The sequence below is a fragment of the Drosophila albomicans genome, chromosome 2R, assembly GCF_009650485.2.
Source record: "Drosophila albomicans strain 15112-1751.03 chromosome 2R, ASM965048v2, whole genome shotgun sequence".
Lineage (NCBI taxonomy): Eukaryota > Metazoa > Arthropoda > Insecta > Diptera > Drosophilidae > Drosophila > Drosophila albomicans.
In genome coordinates, this window is record NC_047631.2 from 20,555,952 (window position 1) to 20,580,317 (window position 24,366).

Sequence of the window (24,366 nt, forward strand, 5' to 3'; positions counted from 1 at the left end):
GATTGAAACGATTTTAGTTGTACTGGCGCACTCTGGTTTTTATTTAAGTAACTCAAATTTAAATGAGATAAGCAGGTGTCGACGTTTCTTGCTTAGCGAAGACATAACTTAACGAAAGGATTTTAACATTTTTGGCTCCACACGTAACAGAATGGCTTTATGTGACACAATTACCTCACAGAAACTGAGGAAATGCTCAATTCCATATTAATATATATAAAGTAAATTTGCAAAAATTGTTGATAATATTGTGATAACCGAAATTAATTTATTTGTATGGAATATTTTACGATTTACACGAACGATAAGCATTTCAAATGGCCGCTTAGCAGTGCCATTTTGAGTTGAAAAGCGAGTTAGCAGCGCCGAATGTTAGCTTAACAGAGACATTTTCTGTTCCCATGTTAAGAGTTGGCCAACTGTAATATTGTTATTGTAGAATTTCTTGTTGAAGCGTGCGGTCGGTCGTGCGGTTCAAGAAGTTGATGGAATAAAAAAAAGTTGAAACACAAGAAAATATTTCGAAAAAAAATGTGTGTGCACTAAATTCGTAAATGTGCCAATAAAACATAACAAGAAACACAAGTAATTTATAAAACGCGCTCAAAGCCATTTTGGATACTTTTTTCGATCGTTAAGTTTATTTTTTGCCGCACTTCGGACTCGAAAAACCAGAAGCTGAAATATTTTTTAAATTGTTTTAATTAAGCAAACGAATAAACAGCATTTCAATTTTCAAATTGCACTAATTTCTGTGTGTGTGTGTGTGTGTGACTTGTAAGTGAAGAAGAAGCAGCAATAAAAACACCACCACCAGCAGCAAAAACAACAACATCATCAACTACAGAAATCCAACAACCAAAAGCAACAACAATAAAGTGATCGTCGTATGGCGCGTCGTGCGCGAGAGTTTCAGCCTGTTTGTGTGTGACTTGTGCGTGTAAATGTGTGTGTTGGAATGGAATGCAGTTATGAAAAAATAAATAAATAATTGAGAGCGCGCGCCCGCGCCTTGCTAGCTGCCTCTCTCTCTCTTTCGCTAACTCGCTCTCTCTCGCTGTCTGTGCATCGCCCTGGCTCGCTTCCTCTCTCGCTTATCGTCGTATATCGCGTCCGTGGAATTATGTTGTTGTTGTACTATTCGCTTGTAGTACATTGCACAAGAGAAGACAAAGCAAAATAGCATAAACAAGAGAAACCGATACGTAAAATACTGCAAAAAAAAAAACGCGCGCGCCAAGTGACTGACAACGTTTGTTTTGTGTGTTTTTTTTTGTTCCCAAAATGTCGAATCAACAACAACAACAACAGCAGCAGCAACAACAACAGCAACAGCAGCAAACGAGACATCCACCGCAAATACATCATCATCATCTGCAGCATCACTTTCATCATCAGCATGGACAGCACAGCGAATTCCCATTGCCGGATGGTTGGGATATTGCCAGGGATTTTGATGGCAAGACCTACTACATAGATCATATCAACAAAAAGACCACATGGCTGGATCCCCGAGATCGGTAAGTGTGCACTATATATATAAAACACAAACATACTATAAAATACTATACATACATCTTATGGCGAGAAGGCCTGAAAGGCAAAAAGAGAGAGAGGGAGAGAAAAAACCCATATAAATTCCAACTCAACTCCAACCGGAAAGAAAAGGTGCGTCGTGCATCTGCCTGCGTCTGTGTGTGTGTGCAATGGAATGCGGGAAGAAGAAGCAGCAGCAGCAGCGGCAACGAAGGCAGCTGCAGCCGCAAAACGGGAGACAACAATAAAAGCAAAATAAATTACATATTTTAACAGGGGCAGCAAAACAAAATACAAAACAACAGCAACAGCAACTACAACAAAAACTTTAAGTATGTAAACATTCCAATGCGATGATTAAGACTCCAAGTATAACTGAACCAAGCAAACGAACTGAAACTGAGCAACGGCAACAGCAACAGCAACAAACAAAAACTCAAATGTAAAACAACAACAACAAATGTACAGCAAAGCGAACGGCACAAGAGAGGGAGAGAGAGAGCGAGAGACCCACACAGACAACATGGCAAAGGGGGAAGGGGCAATGAAATGGTGGTGGGGGCCAAGCTGAGAGAGCAAAAGTTAAATAAAGCTCAGCAAATGATCTGCAAAAAAAAAAAAAATGAAAAAAAAAAACAAAAAAACGTACAACTCAAAAATTTAAGGCGAGCAAACTAAAAACCTCTCATACGTAATGTGTACACACACATACAATGGCAGCGCTAATAGAGAGATAGAGAGACGACAGACAGACGCACACATACAAGCAAACAGCGAGAGAGGCAGTGCAAGAGAGAGGGAGAGCAAAGCGAGCTGCAATTGGTTGGAAAGGGGATCGCAGGGCAAGTGCGGCGGCGTCCACATCAGGCCATGTATCGCATAGATACATTTTAGTTTGCCCCACGAGCGTTTTGCCGTCGTCGATGTCGATGTCGACGTCGACGTCGTCGTTGTCGTTTCGCCTCGACGTTCGCTCACATATTTCTGCCGCTGCCGCTGTTGTTGTTATTTTATTTTTTCCTCGTTTTGTTGGCTCGCCTTCTCTCTCGCTCGCTCTCTCACGCTGTCTATCTTTTTACCATAAACAATTGCAAATGTATGTAGGAATTTTGCAGTTTCGAAATAATTGATTTCTCAAATTCTTCTGTTGTATCTACACACATACATTCAGACACAGATGTTCGGGTGTGTGTGTGTGTGTGTGTGCGCTTCACGCTTTCAATTAACACAAACATTCCCTTTGTTTGTTTCAAATTGCATGGACATTGTTCAAAATGTTTCACTGAATTAAACAAACTGAAAGCGTTGAGGAATTTCGTTCGTTCGCTCGATCGTTCGTTTTTGCTTGGAAATAAAACGAAACATCTGCGCATTTGTTAGGGTTATGCATCAACTAGATTTTGTATACACACAGCTTCAGCTTCAGATACAGATACATTTGGGAAGGCCAAGATACATTATGGCTAAGTAAACAACAAGCAACGAGAGTCCTTGAACGCGTCAATCTGTAAATGCCATTTACAGATCTCCAACATCATCCGCAAGATAGATCGAGTCCTTGAAGATACATAAGTCTACAATCACTGATCTACAGCAACTAGCTCTTTACCTCTCTCCTCCCGCCCTCCCCCTCTCATACTTCTGCCACCCACTGATCTATTATAAACTTTTTGGTTATATTTATTGGCATTTTGAAAACGTACGATGGTCGAGAGTTCGTTTCGCATTAAGCACATATTTTTCGACCAGCAAGCACACAATTATTTGGTAGTACATCTCGCTCTCTCGCTTTTTGGCCATATCTCTATCACAGTATCGCTTTCTCGCTCTCGCTCTCACTCCCGCTCCCGCTCTCCGGCTGTTATTGAATTTTAAAAATTGCTGCCGGTAGCGCGCAAAAATTCCAATAAGCCATAAATAAATTTCTACCATGAGGCGAGGCGAGGCGAGTCGAGTTGAGGCGAAGCGAGCCAGGCCTCGGGCTCTTTTTGGGGGTCTCTCGACGACGCGACGCATTTGGAAGCGAACAAATATTTCAGCAGATACTACAACAACAACAACCACAGCAAGAAATCAAGGCCGAACCCTGCATACTCTTTACAGCGCCATTACAGCACTGCTCTCTAATTATCATATCAGAAATTGCCAAGTTAGCCAAACGCATCGCCAAAGTTAAGATACTTTTGTGAGAGAGTGTTTGTGTTGGATGGCATGCTGCTTATGTTTCGAGTATTTCACTTGTCTGTACAACTTTTCGACGGGCGTTATTTTGTTTTGTTTTTATTATGTGTTTTTTTTTCGTTTCTTTCTTTTATTTTGTTGAAGCTTGGCGTTGCTGTTGGCCATGCTAACAGCGATTTTGGCCAGTTTTTATTGTTGTTTTTTTTTCGCCAATTGTTTGCCATAACCCAGCGACACAGTGGAATTTTTTTTGTTGTTTAGTCTGAAGTCTGAAGTTTCAGACGCATACATAAGTCTGATATGATGAAAATAAACTGTTAAGCGTCAAGAGTTGACGATCTTTGTGTGCGTGTGTTTGTTTGTTTTTTTTTGGTGACAGTTTCTCGATTCATCCATCGATCAATGTGAAAAGCATAAATAATTATGCATATTCGATCGAATGCTGCGATCACAAGCAACTTCTAGCTCACATTTTGCGCAGCTCGAAAGATGGATGCCAAAGCCATCATCATCCACATATTGTAATCAGAGCCATTGTAACTACTACAGCTACCATAACAGCTACCGGTTGTGATATAGCTGGCAACAACTCTAACATCAGCTCACGGCTCACGGCTCACAGCAACTCGAACTCGTTTGTTTTACATAAAAATCGTTGTCGAGTCGAGTTGAGTCGAGTCGAGTTGAGTTGAGCCGCCAAAATGGGCCTAGCGAAAGCGCGGCCATTGCTGTGATAAGTCGAACACAGTGGCGCCAACGGCGGGGGCCGATCTCAAACCGATCCGATCTCTAACAGCCATTCCATCCAATCTCTGCCCGCCGACCGAGTCAATTATCTGATCGATATGCGTATCTGTAGCTCGTTATGAGGCGCTGTTCTAATTCTCTGTCTCAATGCGAGAGGCATTTCTTCAACGTATCCGTTGCCAATTGGCAATTGCATAAAACCCGCTAAATGCTAATGTTATATGCGCTATATACACGATAAATACATATAGATATATATATATATGCATGCGTGCCATTATACATTAGATGTGGCTGATTTTTTTTCTCCACTTTTTTTTTGCCAAAGCAGAAACAGTAAAATTTGCATAAAATTCAATTTGGCTGCTGCGAGAGATGCCAACGAATGTATAGACATACTTAAGATTTACACACATCTATACACACACACACACACTCGCACACACACACAAACACACAGGCAATGCAACTTGGAAAGCTGCAAAACGGCATTTTTCATTTAATAAATTGCACAAGGCAAATGCAACAACAACTACAACAACAACAGCACAACAAAATCAAGAAAAAGTAAAACTATCTTTTGCAACGTCGAATCTCAGATACACTTGAAAACTATTTGCAAATGCAATGCAGATTGATGAGGTATTCAGAAATCAGCATAAATATTGCATTCGTTGCTTGTTAAGGAATTAAACTAATGATCGTGAAGATTGCAAATAATAAATATGTGTCTGCTGCATAAACTATAATCTAAATGCCAGTTGTACTTAAGAGAGCTTCACTGTAGCACATTGCAGATATGCAGCAGCAGCCTGCATTGCATTTGTGCAACAAGTATTTCCACTTAACAACAGCAACACACAAGAAAAAGCTGCTGTTGCTGTTGCTGCTGGAGTTGCAGTTGCAGTTGCTGTGGCTGTTGCTGGTTTCGTCCAGGCCGTGATTACAATTTGATTACGCGCATGAATGCAACGCGACGACGACGACGACGTCGCCAGCAGCAACATTTTCTAGTTTGCAGCGGCCCAAAGCGTCAAAAAATATTTTCTTTGCACTTGCTGGCAACAGCAGCAGCCACAGCAGCAACAGCAGCAACGGCAGCGACACTTCACAGCGTAAGACCCGATGCCACCACATACATGGATACATTATGTATCTGGCAGATACATAAGCGCTGTTCGCTGCTCGCTGCTGCGCTGGTCGCACTGCATGTTTTGCCCATTTTAGCGGCTGTTTTTCCACATCCACATTGCCAGTTGCAAGTTGCTAGTTGCAAACTGTGAGCTGCAAGTTGCCAACAAGAAAAAAATACAAAAAAAAACTGCGATCTCAGTTTTGCGATCTGTGTGAGTTTTTCCTGTCAACTCTCTCGCACTTGTGCTGCTGCCAACTACTTTTCGACTTCTTCTTACCCTCCAACTTCAACTGCAACTTCGACTGCAATCAACACTTGTGATTTTTATCAAGCATAATGATTTCCTTTTCAACATGTGCTAATTAAGAGAGCGCAGAGCCCTTGAATAGCCAACAAACACACAACAATCTAGCCTATTGCTCGATCTCAACTGAACTGCACTGAACTGAACTGAAAATACCTTATTCCCTATATCGATTTATAATAATTCAGCTGTCATTGCCGCAGCTGGGCAATTTTTCACTCGCCCAACTGCAAAACTGCAAACGTGAGCAGAAAATTAAGTTTGGGGCCCCCTTCGTCAACAGCAACAACATATGGGGCCGACGTCGTCGTCTCCTATATCTTCTATATAGTAGCTCCAACTTGAGAGCTTGACTGTAGTAAACTTTGTTTCTCGCCCTCTCTCTCTCTCTGAATTCTGTTGTGGATTTGGATTTCGAGCTGACTTTGAATGCGCGTTCCGCAGGCGTTTTGTTTTTTGTTGTTGTTGTTCATTCTTGCTCGTTTTTTGTGCTCGTCTGCATTGCTGATCGGCGACGTTTTGGGTCGCCATCGCCATCGCCATGTGCTGAGCTGGCTCTTGAGTGATCGTGATATATGCGTTGCCGCAGCCTGCAAAGGTAGCAATTTTCCATGCATGCAATGGAAAATAATAAACCAAACAAAAATGAAATGAAACGAAACAAGCTCAGGAATGTGCATACTCAAGATAAATTGCTGTGAGATACTTTTCGCATTGTTTATACCCCGTTGCTATGCCATTTCTGAAGCGGAAGGAGACAGACAGGCCCAAAAAAATGCAACGATCGACTTCGAATTACATGCATAACTGTATTCACTGTATCTCGTGTTGATCTGCTTAAGCATTTCCTGATTTCGTAATCCAAAACGTAAGTGAACTCATTACAGCAGCGCGATCCTTTGACCCAACCCAAAAAGAAATAAATATATATACGAGTATAGTATAGTATAGTAATAATGAAAACCAAACCCATGCCACATACCATGGCATACAACGACGATACGATACGATGCCTGGCAACCCGGGTTGCTGCCATACCATGACATACCATGCCACAATTGGCATGTGTGCCATGTGTTGCAGCTGCTTGGTATGCTATTGCCTTGTTGGTCGTTGCTCGCTGTTGTTGGTTGTTGCCGTGGCTAGCGGCTATATTCGAGTTGGAGAGTCCCTGTTTGGCATCTGCATTCCAATCGCTGGCAATTAATTGCCCTAATCAGGCACACACACACACACACACACACTGCGATGTTACGTTTGGCAATCAGCTGTTCTCGAACAAAACACTTTATGAGCATCTCCCCAAAGACAGCAAAAGCAGGAAGAAGAGCAAAACTTCGGCTTAAAGTCATTCCCAGTCTGGTATCTTTTGCTGTTGTTGCTCTTCAACTCCCGCCCTTGTTTGTGTGTGTGTGTGTGTGTGTGTGTGTGTGTGTGTGTGTGTGTGTGTGTGTGTGTGTGTGTGTCTCCGTTGTCTCGTTGGCTTCTTTTGTTGCCTGCACGAAACTTGTATTATTTTTCAGTAGCACTTTCCGAATGCCATTTGAGTGCGCATAACATATTCTTAAGTCTCGCAGCAACCTCAAGATCGTGGAGCAGACAACAACAGCAACAACAACAACAGCAGCAGCAGGCTTATGGCCGCTGCGCACGCGTGTTTGTGTATTTGTATCTGTATCTTTTTGGATGCATGCACCGAATGGCTGCATAATTAACGTGACTCTGAAGAGGACACGCGGCTGTCGCTGCTGTGGTGGGATGTGGGGGGAGGAGAAAGGGGGGAGCAGAACTTTACCACGAAGTATCTGCATCGCCATCAGCAGCAGCAGCAGCATCTGCATCTGTAACTGTGCATCTGTTATGTAGGTGCTTGAGAGTTGTGCCTGCTGCCTGCTACTCAATAAAAAGCGCTGTGGAATTTTCATGTTGCTTTTTGTGCTCATGTTTTGTTGTCGAATTTATGGCCTAATGAAGTGATAAGGCAAACCAGACAGAGGTCGTCTCTCGGCTGCATTCCCCAAATGCCACAACAAGTATTCGTCTCTGTGTGTGTGTGTATCTGTGCGTAGTTGTTGTATCTTTAGCTTTGGCAATGCATTGGCTGCTGTCAAAATGTTTTGCACTGAGCGCATAATTCATTTTGTGTCCGATCTTCTTGTTCTCGTTGTTGATTCGATTCAACTTTTTTTTTTTGGTTGCATTCCACAGATACTTAAGCTGGAATTTATTGGTTTGTGGGTCAGCATTGCAACACTTTCGGCGCAAACTGCGCCATGCTCATGCTTTGCTTTTTTTTCTTTCGTTTTTTGTTTTGTCGGTGCAAAGTTGAGAAAAGTGCAATCACATTTGAACGTTGCATAGAATTCGCGACGTGCCACAACCGACAACGACAACGACGACAGCTTCACATACACTATATATGTATGTGTGTATCTGTAGATACATAGATACACTCTCGGCATTAGCTATAGCTATGGCAACAGATACAGATACAGATGCACGGCACTCAAGTGAAGCACATAGAATGCCATGCAATGGGGAGATGTTGTTGGCATGGCATAGCGTGAGTGGAATGGAGTGTGCGAGGAGGGGAGCGGAGGGGAGGGAACGTGGAGGGGAAATGCATGCATGAAATGGCCAAGAAACCGGCTTCGGTTCTCTTCTGGCAGTCATCGTCTTAGAAGACAAGCAAGCTGCTGCAGCCAACAGAATAAGGAATAAAAAATGAAAAAGAAAAAAAAAATGTTGATTAAACTGCTTAAATGCGCAAAGCTGACATTCATGTCAAAGCAACTCTGTTGCATCTCTGATGCCTGCCCCCTCTCTTGAGCAGTCTCTTTTTCTCAGTTGCAGCTTGCAGAATATAAACATACATACATACATAAATAAGAACATTTTATAGCCGTTTGGAATGTTTGCCAAATACAAAAGGCAGTAACAACGACAGCAACAAAAAGCTGGGCGTAGCGTAGTATGGCAGCAACAACAACAACAACAACAGCAGCAGCAGCAGAAATAGTTGTAAGTTGGCATTTAAGGCAATGCGCGCATTGCTTCAATAAATGCATCCACATACAAATGCACACAGATACACACACACACACACACACACACAGATAGAGGCACACAAATTGCATTCAATTGGTGCCGCGTTTGCAGCGAGTTCACTGCAACTTTGAAATATTTTCCAACAACAGCAGTTGCTGCCAATGTTGCTGCTGCCGTTGTTGTTGTTGCTGTTGTTGTTGTTGGTGGTGGGCTTGCCTCAAGCAGCTTGCTGCGCACACTCTTTGTCTCTGTCTCCTCAATCTCATGGATGCCGTTCCCGCTCCCACTGCTGTGCGATTGCTAGTTGCGATACCCTGTAAGACATAGATAGAGGCTATGCTCGAACTGAGAAATAAGTTGACAACATTTGAGGCAGCTCTAGCTAAAGATACAACACTGAAAAGTATCTTTTCTGCTGCTCTCGAGTATTTATAGGGTATCTGCGCTGTGTGAGCCACCCGATTGCTGCATTCTTGGCTGTTCTGCTTTCCGCGCTCCTTCGCACACTCGCCAGCTCTCGACGTCGTCGTTGTTGTTGTTGTTGTTGTTGCTGTTGCTGTTGTCGTTTCATAGCGTAAATAGCAAAGTTGCTCGTACAATTTTAGAAGAACTTGTCAAAACCGCATTCCTGAGTCGCTGCCGCTGCGCAGTCGACAGCTAGCGTGTGTGTGTATGTGTGTGTGTGTGTGTGCGGCAGCAAGAATCTGTGTGAGTTGCTTTGCTGGAGGCAAGAGTCGCTGCTGCTGCCGTTGACGTTGCCGTTGCCGTTGCTAGTTGCTGGTTGCTGTTGCATTTTTGTTGCTGTTGTGCTGCAACTGCAACGAGTTATAGTTATTTATGCATGTTTGTGCGTTTGTTTATTTGTTTGCTTTGGAGTAAATGATCGCGTACACACACACATACACGCACATTCAGATACATAGATACACACACGCATATAAAGCGAGTACATCTGCTGTTTTGAAATATGCATGTACTTTGTGTCATTTGTCGTGCATTTTTGCTCGATCAACAGCAACAACAGCAACAGCATGAATATCTCAATCGAAAATGTATCTGATAGATGCGTAATTAAAGTCCCTCGCAGCTGCTTTATGCAATGCAGTTCAATCGCATATTTTCGCTTATTTCTGATTTGCTTTCAGTTATATACATATATTCACATTTTAGCTACTGTGCTTAGCGCTTTGTATTCGCATAACGCAAATCAATTTGCTATACTCTGCATTCCTTAGACTGCCACGAGCGTTGACCATAAAATTGGAAATCTTTCACGTTCTCTGTGTGTGTGCGTGAGTGTGTGTGTGCGGGGGAAAAGATAAACAAAGCAACAGCGAAAAATGGAAAACAATCATTTTGGAATTTTTGGTATTTGGGGATTTTTGAATTCTGTTTGGATTTGGGTTTTGGGTTTTGTTTCGATCACATTTTTATATAGAAATTATTGAAGAGAAGAATAAAGCCAACAGCAACGAACAAAATACAAAAACAAAACGCTGCTGATATCAAAATGCATGCATAATTTATTTATTTATGACCTGGCGTTAAAAATAACAGCGCACAAATATTTTGCATACAACAACGACAACAACAAGAACAACAACAACAGCGGCAGCGAAACTTAAACAAAACATTTTTGTTATTTATAAACAAAAGACACGTAAAATAAAAGCAACAAAAGCAACAAATAACAGAAACAGAAATGTTAATTGGCCCATTTGACATGCGGCATTTAAAGCAAAAACAAAAAACAACAAGAATTTATTATTTATTTTGTTTTATTTTTATTTTTGCCTTTTGGTCAGCAGCTTTCATTCTTCGTCTTCTGCTGTGTGTTTTTGTAGTTGTCGAAAAGTATTTTCATGCCTCTTTGCTGTTGTTTGGCATGTAAAGCAAAATGTCAAGACACATGTACAAAAATATATGTGTAAAATATATATTTAATGAATAAATATTTGAAATAATTTTGGCCGTGATGCGAATAGCCAAACTGTCTACAAAGTGTGCGAAATAAAAATCACAGAAAGAAAAACAAAACGAAAACAATATTTGTGAAATGCTTTTTTGGTCGTGCTGAGAATTTCCAAACTGTCTGCAGCAGAAATCTCGCTTGTGTCTATAAATAATCTTAATATTCTATGCGAACACCCGAACCCATCGCTCGATGTTCATTTCATTTCTAAATACACTTTGCTTTCGTATTCTCGTGTATTCAGAAATGCACTTTAATCTATTATTTTCGAAATTATTGCTCAAAAATACCGAACGCTATTTCAAATATGTATTGAATTATTTTCGTTGGCCATAAATTATGAAATTGAAAAATTTCACAATAAGAAAATATTTGGAAACACACACACACACACATACAGAGCAATTCACAAACGAATAAATAAATAAAGCAAAAAAAAAAATATGTGTGTATATTTTCAGCTGCGTATAAAAATGATTCCAATGAAATTTTCACTTGCTTCCCTTTTGGAATTTCACTGCAAAAATATATTTTGCTAAGAAATTTTTGTCAGACACGGCGTTACCCATGGCCGGATTCTCAGCAAAAAGTAACGCTTGCTTCCAGCTAAATTCTCAGCGTATGCAACAAGCTGTCTTCAGTACATTGTATGTACATGTGTGTGTATGTAAAGCGTACTTTAATAGTTCCCCCAGTTATACGCTCGACCTTATGCAAGGAATGCGCCCCCAGTTGAACTTAAAGCGTTCGTCATATTTACAATGCAACTTCCCTTTTCACAGCGCACTTTCCCATTATGCCGAGCATATTCTATCAGATGCAGATGCAGATACAGATATATATGTATATCTGTGTGTGTGTATGCACATATGTAAAAATATACATCTTATAACAAATTTCTGCTGTCGACTGCTGTCTGAGGCTTTGACGTCGCGTCGTCGTCGTCGTCGTCAATTCGCGTTTCGCATTCGCATTCACGTTTTTCAGTCGGATTTTTCGCCTTATTATTATTTCAATATGCGACATACATAAGTACACACATACAGATGTGTGTGTGTAGCAGATATATATATACTCGTATATATCCGAGTATCTGAGAGTATCTACGTATGTGCACATGCGCGTTGCTCACTGCTCACTGCTCGCTACTCGCGCTCGGCGCACAGTCGCTTGGTTGCTCTGGTATGTGAAGGTCGCAACAGTTGTTTTGTTAATGACAGAGTACAACGACGACTACAACAACGACGACGTCGACGACGACGACGGCGACGTTGCGATGGCAATGACGATGGGACAACTTGGGTGCGAGGGGAGGTGGCAAGGAGGCGCACGATCGCGCCTACTAATCTCATGTTATTGCACTGGCCAGCAGCAGCATATCATTTACTGCACTCTTTGAGTACTCAAAAGTATCTATTGCCTGCTGAAGAGAGAGAACAGCCTCCGATGTTTAAGTATGGCATAGCTTGGCAGCTACTTTAAGAATTCCGGGAATCGGCTAATGTCACCAGCCAGCAGAAGAAGAAACTGCACAGGTGGACACTTTGCAATCCAAGAAGTTCAAAGCAAACTTTGCACTTGTTTGTTTTGTTTTTGTTTTGGATTTTTTTAAATTTGCTCTTGACAACGTTGTCAAGGTTTCTTTGTTTTCTTTTTTTTTTTTGTAGAGCAATCACACACACGTAGCATTTAGCAGGAATTTTTTGTGTGAAATATTTATTCGAGTAGATGTAGATCTCTGTCGTCTTTTTTTTGGCGTGTTCCATGTGGGCGTCTCTCGAACAAAACACACACGAAAATGTTTCCGAGTTGTCGTGTCGAATTTAAAGCTTTTATAATGCGCATACCACGAATTTTTGTTGACGTACCGAATACCGTTTGCATATTTCCCCCAAAAATGAACAGCAACAGCGAAAAAATACTAGATGAGAAGCGACCGAAAATGAAAGAAATGCGAAGCGAGAAAACCAATTTCGTATGCTTGTTACAGTAAAATATTGGCATACAGACGATCGATCTCTCAAACACACACATTCTTCTCCTCAGATGCTTGCCAATTAGCATATGTATGGGGGCATTCAGAGCCCAGAACCCAGAACCCCGAATATCATATGCATATATACTTGTAGATACAAATAAATGTATCTGAAAAGACGTCAAACGCTCATCGATCAATGGCAGCAACGATGAAGGCATTAAAGTTCGCCCGCATAACTTGCCAGCACCAAATACCCTGCGAAAACGTTCAACAAAATGAAGGGTAGATAGTTTTTTGTATTTGAATGTGAGCATCTACGATTCGTGCTGTTTACTAATTCTGTAGAATTTCGCCGGGCAATTCTCATAGATCTTGATTTTCTCTATTCTTTGGCAGTTTTTGGAATTTCAAACAGTGCCCGCTGAAAGTAAACAAGCGCTTTTCCAAAAATCTACACGCGCGCACCGAACGAAAAAAAAAAAAATGCCCGTCAACAAGTCATAAAATATCATAAATTTCAATTTAAGTTTATTTTGCCTTTTGCATTGAGCCACCGAACAGGGGACGACGGGGAGGAGAGGATCGTACTCCAAGTGGGCGTTTTTGTTGTCTCGTGTGTGTGTGATTGTGTGTATAAATTCTATGAATTTTTTAATAGTTCATTTGTATGCAGTTGGCATTGCGCATGGCGCAAAAATTTATTTCAATTGTTCACTTTGGAATTTATGGTAGACATTTTGTGATTTCGAAATGAGCGCTAAAAGCTGAAGAGCCAGCACAGCCACAAGCGGTAATTTGGCTCTTATGACTTCGAGTTCGACTTTGACTTCGTCTTCACTATTCGACAATAGCTTGAATTGGGTCTTCCACAGCTCCCAACTCGTTGCCGTGACTAATGTCATCGGCCCACGCCATGCAAATGGCCCCCGAGCTTCATTCAGAGTCTCGGATACTTTTTGGGCGGAGGTCGAACTCTGTTTCACATCCATACACACATATTTCAATGGCCGATCTTTAACGCTGTAATTGACACCCACTTACGAAACTAAGATATCGAGACTCGGGAAAGAAAGGCGACGTACACATATTTATTTCATAGACGGTTGACATACAAAAAAACAAAACCCTCTCTCTCTCTCTCTCCCTGTCTCCTCTCACTCGTTGGGTTTATTCTGTTGGACGAAGAAAAAAATTGTGAAATACCTTTCATAGATAATGAACAGCCAGAAAAAAATGCCTTGGGCTTATCTCGAATAGCGTCTGGAGACATGGAAACAATAAAAAATGAAAAGAGAAAAATATTTTTTATAAAACTTTGACGCTTACGCAGTTCATTGACTTTGGCTGTGAAATTATTTAAAATGCACATAGAGCCGGGCCATAAAATGCATTTAATAAGCTCCACACCAAATTGCCGGAGTGTTGTTTAGTGTTTCCGTTTTTATCAGTCAAATTTCCCCCCGTCCAAACCCTTCCGTCCGTCAGTCTCTATACATAACTCCCCTCGTGCTTGGAAAATTATGAAAACTGCGCCGGAAGGAAGTTGAAGTGTGATATAGTCATGGGAGGGGGAACGAAGACGGGAAATGCAGTTAATATCTTTTTAATTTGCCACAGCCCCAGGCCCCCAACGAATAAAGCAACACAAAGGGGAAGAGAGAAAGATCAACAGAGCTTTAACCATCGCAGAAATACGAGTACTATTTCAATGTGAACGACACTTGAAATAAGTTAAAAAATCATAAGGCAATCATATTTTTTTATTTTTACACATCAACACGAACTCCGTCGACAACGACGACGACGACGACAACAACTCATGGCGATAAGATAAAACGACGTACGACCTTTATAGCTTAATTTGATTAAGCTCTTAAATATTTGTGAACGATGTCTGATAAGAGGAAGCAAGCAAGCAAAGCAACTAACCAACCGACGACAGAAATATGTGATAATAATACAAAACAATTGTACTTTTTTCTTATATATATTTAATCAACAAATGAAAAAAAGTATTATTTCTGGTTATGCTTCAACTGAAAAAAAGCAACTCTTATTTATTCTATATTCTATTTAAAAGCGACAGCAAACTTTATGTGGGTCAGCGAGCAGAAGATAATCAACTACTTTGAAAAATTTTATATTTTTATCTTGTATCTACAAGTGTGATAAGTTGGAAAAAAGAGTTACGTATCTTACATCTTAAAAGTAATGCAGCATTTCCTTACTTCTAAGCACTTCCTATACCCTACATGACATGACACGACGATCATAACGTAAAACACACACACACACGCATATTGAAGGCGAGTAGAATCGAATCTGAGACAATTGCGTCAACTGTTTGTTTATTGACTCGAACTTATAAATACATGTAGGTATGTCAAGGTGATGTGATGATTGCCTGATAAATTGCCTCTAATGTTTATGTAGATATGAGAAAAATGTGGCTTGATTTTTTCATTTATTTTATTTTATTTTTGCTTTTTGCATAAATAACTCAGGTTGTTGCTGGGGTTCTGAGCTTAGCCAAAGGCAGAGGCCAAGTGGGCCATGCGATTGGGTTTATACGTATATTTTGAAATTGTATTTTTATATAAACCGGAAATCGTTGGCTTTGTCGCGTTCTAAGAGTGGAAGACCGTGTGTTGATTATCTCAGTTCCGTTAAAAACAAAACAAGCGTAGAAATAGAGTAAACAATTAGAGCAGAACTTGACAGCCATCGTCGCAGAGACTACGTGATTTGGATTGGATGAGCTTGGCCACTCTTGGCCAAAGCGATTTATGGAATTTTTTAAAACCGGCCTAAACAAATTCTATGGTTCTTGATTGAATTTGAATTGCTAAATGATCAGCCGGCTCCACAATGAATACAATGAATGGTGCCCGGTCGATCAAATTGAAATTCTTCAACTGAATTAATGATAGACTTTTAAAATTGGATAGATGAAAGAAAAACAGAACTTGAAGACGTTGTTTTTGTCACAAGGTTGCCGAAAAAAACAAAAGTTCGCTTGGACTTCGACTGTAAGAGAGAAGAATGTGTGCTGGGCGAGAAACTGAAGCTGGCTTCGAAAATTTACCATTTACATATTGTATCTAAAAATAAACCCAAAGTCAGCTATCAAAATATGTACGAAAAAGATTCCCCGCAAGCCAAGAAACACACGAAAGAAGAAACACATTTTATGATTGGCAATTAGCATAAAACGCGTCGTAAACAGTTAAATAATATTGTTTATACAAATGTATCTATGCTTGCCTAGATCTGTAGCTGTATCTGTATCTGTATCTATGCATCTGTATCTGTATCTGCATATATGTATCTATATAGAAATGTGTATCTGTGTGCATTTCATTTAAGTGCTGCCTAATGACAACTTCGACGTTGCGACGCGACGCGTCGCGTTGTCGTCACCATCAATGGCCACATTTAACGTTTATTTTGTTTTTTTTCGAGAGAGATATGTACAACAACATCCATGTCTATGCCGCACTCTCGACGGTGTCGCTGCTGCTGATGTTGTTGTTGTTGTCGCTATTGTGACAACGAAATTCATGCTGAAATATTTTTTCTTTTTTTTTTTTGTTTTTGGCCCAAAACAGGTTTTTGGGCCTCTTTTTTGTATTAAAGCGCGAATTTATTACAGCGTCGGCATCGGGCCATAAATATTTTGTTTACAATTTTTGTAATTTATGCAGATTTCTTGACCGCTCTTACAGTATGCATATAAAATACGAGTAAAACGCCACGTTTATTGTGGCCAATCAGTTAGTCAGTTAGCCAGTTGACCAGTTCGCCAGTCAGCCATTTAGCCATTCAGCCAGTTAGCCAGTTGACCAGTTAGTTAAGCCAACAACTGGTCGCTCGGTCGTTCATTCGCTCATTGTGCCTCCATCAGCAATAGCTATAGCCATGGCATGGCATGAAAGGAAGCCCTATCTATTACTTGATGTCACACCCACACACCCCAAAGTGTGTGTGTATTCATTGATTTTTGATTTGCCCTGAGGTCAAAGTGAGTCAAGTCGAATCTCTTCGAGACACTAATGGAAAACCATAAAAATTTGCATACGCTTTTCTTCTGGAGCTGATTAAAACAGGCAACAAGAAGGCAGCCAACGATCGTTTATTACCAGCTGCGCGATTGCCACACTTGACACCTGTTCAAACTTCCGCGTCAATAATAATAATTGTAATTATCGTGTAGGGACTTGCGACTGCTCCAGAAATAGAAGCAGCTTCGATCTGATCCTAAAAGTACGTATAAAAATAACATCCGATGTATTGTTTCATTGCAATTTCGTTAGAAACAGCAACCATAGATATCCACTTGCAAAACTCAGTACTGAGTACTGAGTATTGAGTACATAATAGTGGTATTGTATGTGATGATGTCTCAGTTGGGTTGCGCGATCATTATTTATTATTTACACAATAAGTTCGAATGCAAATAAACAAAGACGAATCGTAATTCAAGCAGATAGCAACTGTGCCATTGCCTAACGTTCTCTCTAACGCTAACGCTAACGCTGGAAAAGCCAATGAAAATAAATACAAAACTTGTTGATTTCAAATTATGAATCCCCGTTACAGTTTCCCCTCCGTCTCTCACTCTCTATCGCTCAGTTGCTGCCCCTCTATTTCAGTCAGTATTTTTTTTTTTCTTCATCACCTTCTGCACCTTTTGTTGACATCAAAGTTATGTTCTGTCTTCAGTCGCTGCCTTTTGCTCGATCGCGCTGTTCGATCGTTTTCTATGTCAAAACGTACGAACAACTCGGACTTGGAACTGTCTGAGATTGGGATTGGGACATGTCTTTAGCTACGTTTTCTGTTTATTTATTACAGCTGCAGCGCTCTTATTGTTGTTGTTGTTGCTGTTGTTGTTGTGCCATTTTCCGCTGTCTTACTCGATATTATTGCTTTTATCTAAACAACAAAAAGCCGTTGTTGTATAGAGTACTATATGGGTCTTCAAGTGCAATTCGTGTATGGTCTTTGTTTCCAGCCAAACATACGATTACTTCTGCTCTAAGCAAATCGATCCATAATAATAAAAAGAAACGAAAGAAAAGAAAAAAAAGCACATCCAATTCAAACGTTGTGCTATCGGCAAAAGCCTAAGCAATCGCTTGTGTCCCTGACCAAGTGCACGTCGTCCCCCCGAGACGCGTCATAACTGCCTTTTAATGAATTGAATCAATTATACACGCTCGATAATTATAATGTTAGCAGTCGTAGAAGTAGTTGTTAAACCCATTGTTCAAATCAGCCGATACTCTGATTGCTTAGTCAGCAATACAAATGCTCTACTCTTTGTTTACACAATGGTGATCTTCGAGCATTGACGATCGATATGTAAACGTTAATCGTTTCCAGCATATTCCAGCTAAATTAGTACAATTCAAAATTACCCCGAAGAGATACGTAAACGAGTACGATACTATATACTCTATATACTTATTTGATCATATCTCTCTTGAGCTGCAGCAGCTTCTGCGGCAAGTTTATTCTTGGAAAATTCCCATTGAATGCGCAACTGTCGGACAGTTGAGCCACCATAGATACACACACTTGTGTATATCTATATGTGAGGAAGAGTTGTGCTAGTGTATGTGTGTGTGTGTGGCGATATCTGGCGCATATGGCGAACATTTTATTATCGTAGCGGGCAGCCTTTGCGTTGCTGCTTTTTAATGGCCGCGCGAATTCCATAGCAATGATTAATTAACAAATCATATAAATATGCCAGCCTTAAGGAAAACAAAAATATTTTTTCAATTGAAGCACATTATCTGTGTGGATTGGAGGGGAAGTTTAAGTGTGTGCGTGTTGGTGTGAGTATACTTCGAATTCGAGCAATTAATTTATGAAGATTAGTAATTATCATTGGAATGCGAAAATGTTGTTGTCTACGCTGCGTTGCGCTGATATTGAAATTGAATTTCGCAAACAAATAACTGGTCAAAATATGAAGTAAAAATGCTTAGCCGCTGCGACGACAACAGCAGCAGCAACAGCAATGACAACGTCATCGTCATTAGCTCTTTTTATTTTTATTTTTGTGTGGTTTTTGTTTTTTGCCGCACCAGGCAAATGCGACCTCGATAAGATTAGACATACTATATAGTATGGCATATGGGCTATGTCGTATGCCGTGTGTCGTATGGCACATTCCATTGCTGCATGGCAAATATTTGAGAGTCTAAGAAATGTTTTTCTTATTTTCGTTGTTAGCCTTGTTGTTGTTGTTGTTGCTGTTTTTGCTCAGGTTTTACCGAAAAAATGCACACAGGAAATACCAGACAAAGCTGTTGCTAATCTTATCGAATGGGCTCAGAGAAACGCTTCCAATTAGTTGGCGTGGGAACAGTTGGCCACATACGATAAACAGGTTACGATACATCTAAGATAGGGCAAGAAACAACAACAACAGCAACGATAGAAAAGAGCCAAATCTTCTCGACGGAAATTCATTAGCGATTTGTTGTCTCTATGCAAACAAGCTGATAAGCCAACAAGATACTTTGCTAACCTGCAAACAGTGCTAACCTATGTTATGTTTCTCTCTTTCTCTTACAGATACACAAAGCCACAATCTTTTGAGGACTGTGTGGGCGATGAACTGCCCGTGGGCTGGGAGGAGGCATACGACTCGAATATTGGTCGCTACTATATCAATCACATTGCGCAGAGCACACAGCTCGAGGATCCGCGCCAGGAGTGGAAGAGTGTCCAGGAGCAGATGCTCAGCGATTATTTGTCCGCGGCACAGGATCAGCTGGAGAACAAGCGCGAGATGTTTGATGTCAAACAGCAGCGTCTGCTTCTGGCACAGGAAGAATACAATCACCTAAATAAACTGGCAGCAAGTCGCAGCAGCTGTAAGTATTTGTAGTATTATCGTAAAGTCTGTTAATTACTGCTTTCTGTGGAACAGCGGTGATAAGAGATTTATCGCAATCATTTCGAGTATGCGTCGTAAACACTTCGCTTAACAACTGTCCAATCTCCGTATCTTTGCAGTGTGCTCGTCGTCCAGCTCCATGAGCCGACACGATCCTGAACTGTTGCGCGCCGATCTGATGCTGGCCCGTGAACGCGTGCGCCAACTCAAACAGGAGCTGACCCACATTACCAATGATATCTCGTACACACAGCGAGGCATGAACACACTCTACTCCGTGGGCGAGAAGATCAATGCACGCCAGAATGGTTGCTACGATATTGCCGAGGTGCAGGCGATACGCGAGGAGATGCTCAAGGTGCACAAGTCCCTTGTCTCCGGCGAGAAGGTGCGTGAGGAACTCATGCGCAGCCTCGTGCAAATCAAGAACGAGCTGAGCCGACAGCAGATCAACGAAGAGAACGCCGATCTGCTGAATGCAGCGTCGCCCTTCGATCGTGTCTGTGTCGCCAGCCAAACGGATCTGTGCGGAGCCGGAGAACATTTGAATGGCGGTGCCCGTTTCGCCGAGATGGCCAAGACGAAGCTACAGTATGCGGAGTGGCGTAAGCATATCAAGAAACTGCAGCAACAGCTGGCGGATCATGTAGAACGCATAGAGCCCGGTCAGCTGGAGTCCGACAAGGATCGCATACTGCTCATACAGGAGAAGGAGAAGCTGCTGAACGATTTGAATAGCATTTCACTAAAGTCGCGCAGTCTGGAGGAGAAGCAGGTCATCCAGCAAACACGCCACAAGCTCGAGGAGGACCTCAAGGAGGCCTACGAGGCCACCAACACATGCATTGCGAATCGTCTGCGCTTCCACGAAGAGAAGCAACATCTGCTCGACAAACTGCAGGAAGCACTCAAGTCCACCAAACTGCTGGAGGAGCGCCTCAAGTCATTCTCCTCGGAGAGCACGTTCTCGATTAGCAGCGGCAGCAGCCTCGGATCGCTATCGACCGCCAGCAGCAAGAGCGCCCTCAGCTTTACGGACATTTACATTGATCCCTTCGCCGTGGACTCCCCCATCGATGTGATCGATCTGCAGCGACGATCGCAGCGTCTATTCCAGCAACATCAGCGGCTGCCACCCGTGCATCCCGCCCTGCCACAGCAACACCAACAGCAGCAGCAACAACAACAACAGCAGCAGCAGCTGCAGCAGCAACAGTCAGCCTCTGAGGTGTCGCTGTCGCCGCGCAGCAGCTTGTCCATGGAAACGCCGCCCGCCTCGCCGATGAAATACAATGCGAATGCCGATCAGACGGGCACAAACACACATGTCCTCAAGGAGGAACCAACCTATGCCAATGCACTACCCGCTTTACCCACGCTACCCGCACCACCCGCTTATGCAGCTCCCCCCGCGGTTCCGGGATCTGTTGTACGAGCCCATCCCTATGATCTGGACTCTACCGTGCTGGACTGCATGATGCTCGAGGCGAAACTGCAGAAGCTCAACATGAGCTCGCCCCTCAATCTGAATGCGCCGCTCTCGCCCATACACGAGAAGCCTTCGCTGCTGGATCTGCCACAAGAGATGCTCAGTCGTTCCTCGTCCACCTCGAATACGCGTTCGGTTTCGGCAGCTGTCAGCAATGAGTCTGTAGCCGGCGATTCCGGTGTCTTTGAGGCATCGCGTGCTCATCTGCCGCGCAAGGAATTGGCTCAAGTGCAAATTGGCCTGAAGTACATGAAACCCGAAGGCGTACTCGTCGTGTCCCTGGAGCGTGCCAACAACTTGTCGACCTTGTGGACCGCCACCACAGACAACTCGCAAGTGTAAGTGTTGCAACCTTAAGTAGTTGCTTATTGAAACGTTTGCTAACTTCCCTCTTTCTTCTACAGTTATCTGCGCGCCGCTTTGCTGCCCAATTCATTGACCTCCATTCGCACCAAGGCGTTGGGTGACTTCCAGAAGCCCGTGTTCAATGACACCTTCGCAGTGCCCATTTCGTTGGACAAACTGCTCACCAAGAGCCTGCAGGTCACCGTGGTCAGCATGACCGGCCAGAAGGAGGAGATAATCGTAAGTAGTTCTTCGCTCTTTTCCTCTTGTCTGGGATTAATGAAAGTTTTATTTCCTTTGCAGGGCACTGTGCAAATCAGCATGGCCGAGTTCAATCCAGAAGACTCCACTCTTAAGTGGTACAACGTGCTCAGCTCCAAGTTCATGCCCAGCTTTGAGCCGCTGGATTTGCCCTCCACAAGCGCAGCAGCTGCTGCCGCCGCTGTTGCTGTCGCGGCTGCCGCCAACAGCAACAACAACAGAGAGGAATCTTCGGATGAGTCAACCATAACATCCTCACAAACCTCAACGCTAACACGCAATCAAGCGCCACCATTGGAACTGCAGGCGCAAATTGCCGAGGAGCTGCCCGAGCATGTGCGCCTCAATGAGCAACAATGCAGTGACGATGATGATGATGACGATGAGGAGGAAGATGAACAGCAACTGGTCAGCACCATTGGCCTAACGCATTGTGAGTATCCAAGTAATTTTTAGTCAATAGAACTATCAACTAAATTGTCTTCAAATGTATCTATAGCAAGCTGCATGCTGGATGCCTACCTAGAGAACATGAAGCAAGAGTACGCCGATAAGGAAACGAACACGGATTGCGCGTTCCCACCGGAGAAATTGCGCAGCCAGTCGCAACTGTTGGACGACAGACCCGTGAAGCGGTCGCAGACGTTCACACCATCGGCGGCGATTAGCAAGAATCGCTACAACTGCCGTCTCAATCGCAGTGATTCCGACTCGGCCATGCACTTTGGTGTCACACCACACACCTTCCATCGCGGCGCTGTTGAGCGGCGTTCGCTGCGCTTCCATCCCAAGGCAACCAAGTCAGTCACAAGTAAGTGAACTCAACTCTTTCTCTCACTAATTGATTTTAATAAAATCTGACGTTTTTTATTACAGAATTGCATCATACTCACATACCGCGCACCAGCTTAGATTTGGAGCTGGATCTGCAGGCGCAGCACAGCAAGCTCTTCTTCCTCAACGATCAAATCTCCAAGCTGCAGAACCTTAAGGAAGTGTAAGTATACAAAATCAATAGTCAAACGTAAGAATGAATCTCTAATATAGTTATTTATTGTTGCTTATAGACTTCAGAAGGCCTGCGACAACAAGGATCCGCTTATTGCTGCCTGGGCTATTGAGAATGAGGAGTTCCAACGTTTGGTGGCACGCGCCGATCCCGCTAAGTGCCCCGAGGAGCGCCAGCTGCAGAAGCTGCTAATGAAGACCGCCAAAGAAATCCATAAACTACGCAAAACCAAGGTGCCTAAAGGCTGCCCAGATTTGGTGTCATTCAAGTAAGTACACCGCAAAAATTCAAGCCAAACTCTACATGCTAATTGTTATGGTTTTTTTTCTTGCAGAGAGAAAATCTCTTTCTTTACACGCAAGGGCTTTTCAGTGCCAGAATTGCCCAGCGAATTCATGCTACCCGACGCAGATGCTATCGAAGAGGAGGAGGAAGAGGATGATGATGAGGACAACGTGGCCGAAACAGCCATTGCCATTAACACGGCTTTGGTGGCCAGCAGCAACAGGAATAAGAATCTCAGTGACCACCACCATCGAGTAACATCAAGCGGCGCCGCTGCCAAACTGGCTGCCACAACAACCACGCCAGCAATCGCCGCAGCCGTAGCCCCAGCTGCCGCTGCGTCCACTGTGCCAACGCCAAAGGCTGACGCCAATACAGAACAGCAGCGCTACGACTATGTCGTCGATCGCAATTATGGCGTGGAGGTGTAGTCCCTGTTCTGCTGGCAACGCCTTCCCACCTAAGCTGTACATATTTGTAATTATTATTTTCTGGTATTTATTTTCATTAAGCGACAAGTATTTATGTGTATAAAAGATGAGAAACTAGGTAGACGAAACTGATGTAACAAAAATCTGTGCCTTATAGAGAAAGTTGAACAGTTGGAACGAAGCCAACGAATGCAACAAAAGCAAAAACAATAATACTAGTAATGATATGAATACTTTTAGAGCGTATAACTTAGAACTCACTTATATTATATATAGTATTATCATATAAATAGATCCATAGTCAATTAATACTAATTGACCCCACAACTGAGAAATGAATTGTCTAAAACTTCCGCACCAACCCCGACCCGCCCCGCTCACACTCTGAAAAAAAACCCAAGAACAACGCGCACATTGCGCGTTCTAAACTGTCAAATTCATATTGAAACCAACTGTATTCTTAAGACTTGAGCAAATTATACGAATGTAGAGGAATATTTTTTATATGCATATAGAAGATACCGTTTATCTTAGTGTAGTTCAAAGAAGTAACAAAACTATAACAAAATATATTTATTAAATGTGTACTGATGCACGAGTGCATGTTACTCCAATCTGTTTAATTAGTTTAATTAGCTTGCGTTTTTGTTAAGCTCAAAACGAATTCTATTAATTTTTTTTATAAAAAAAAACCTACAAAATACACAAAAAAAAAAAGAAATGTAAAATGAA

At 42.3% G+C, this 24,366-nt stretch overlaps 1 protein-coding gene and 1 long non-coding RNA gene across 2 annotated transcripts; both read left to right on the forward strand.

Annotated features, from left to right (window-relative positions):
• The first annotated feature begins 449 nt into the window (after window positions 1-449).
• Window positions 450-24,355, forward strand: LOC117573925 (protein kibra). Its single transcript, XM_034257442.2, has 9 exons — window positions 450-1,520; window positions 19,490-19,791; window positions 19,934-21,641; window positions 21,708-21,888; window positions 21,952-22,342; window positions 22,409-22,720; window positions 22,786-22,906; window positions 22,977-23,186; window positions 23,253-24,355. The coding sequence occupies exons 1-9, from the start codon at window positions 1,285-1,287 to the stop codon at window positions 23,632-23,634; spliced, it is 3,843 nt and encodes a 1,280-aa protein (XP_034113333.1). The 5' UTR covers window positions 450-1,284; the 3' UTR covers window positions 23,635-24,355.
• Window positions 12,706-13,573, forward strand: LOC127565817 (uncharacterized). The gene is made up of 3 exons (XR_007955209.1): window positions 12,706-12,912; window positions 12,970-13,207; window positions 13,298-13,573. It is a non-coding gene; the product is annotated as an uncharacterized LOC127565817 (long non-coding RNA).
• Window positions 24,356-24,366: the final 11 nt, after the last annotated feature.

Coding starts and splice junctions, on each gene's coding strand:
- LOC117573925 (XM_034257442.2), top strand. CDS start 1,285: ATGTCGAATCAACAACAACAACAACAGCAGCAGCAACAACAACAGCAA. Junction 21,642..21,707: donor ACCACAGACAACTCGCAAGT/GTAAGTGTTGCA, acceptor TTTCTTCTACAG/TTATCTGCGCGCCGCTTTGC. Junction 22,721..22,785: donor GGCAACCAAGTCAGTCACAA/GTAAGTGAACTC, acceptor TTTTTATTACAG/AATTGCATCATACTCACATA.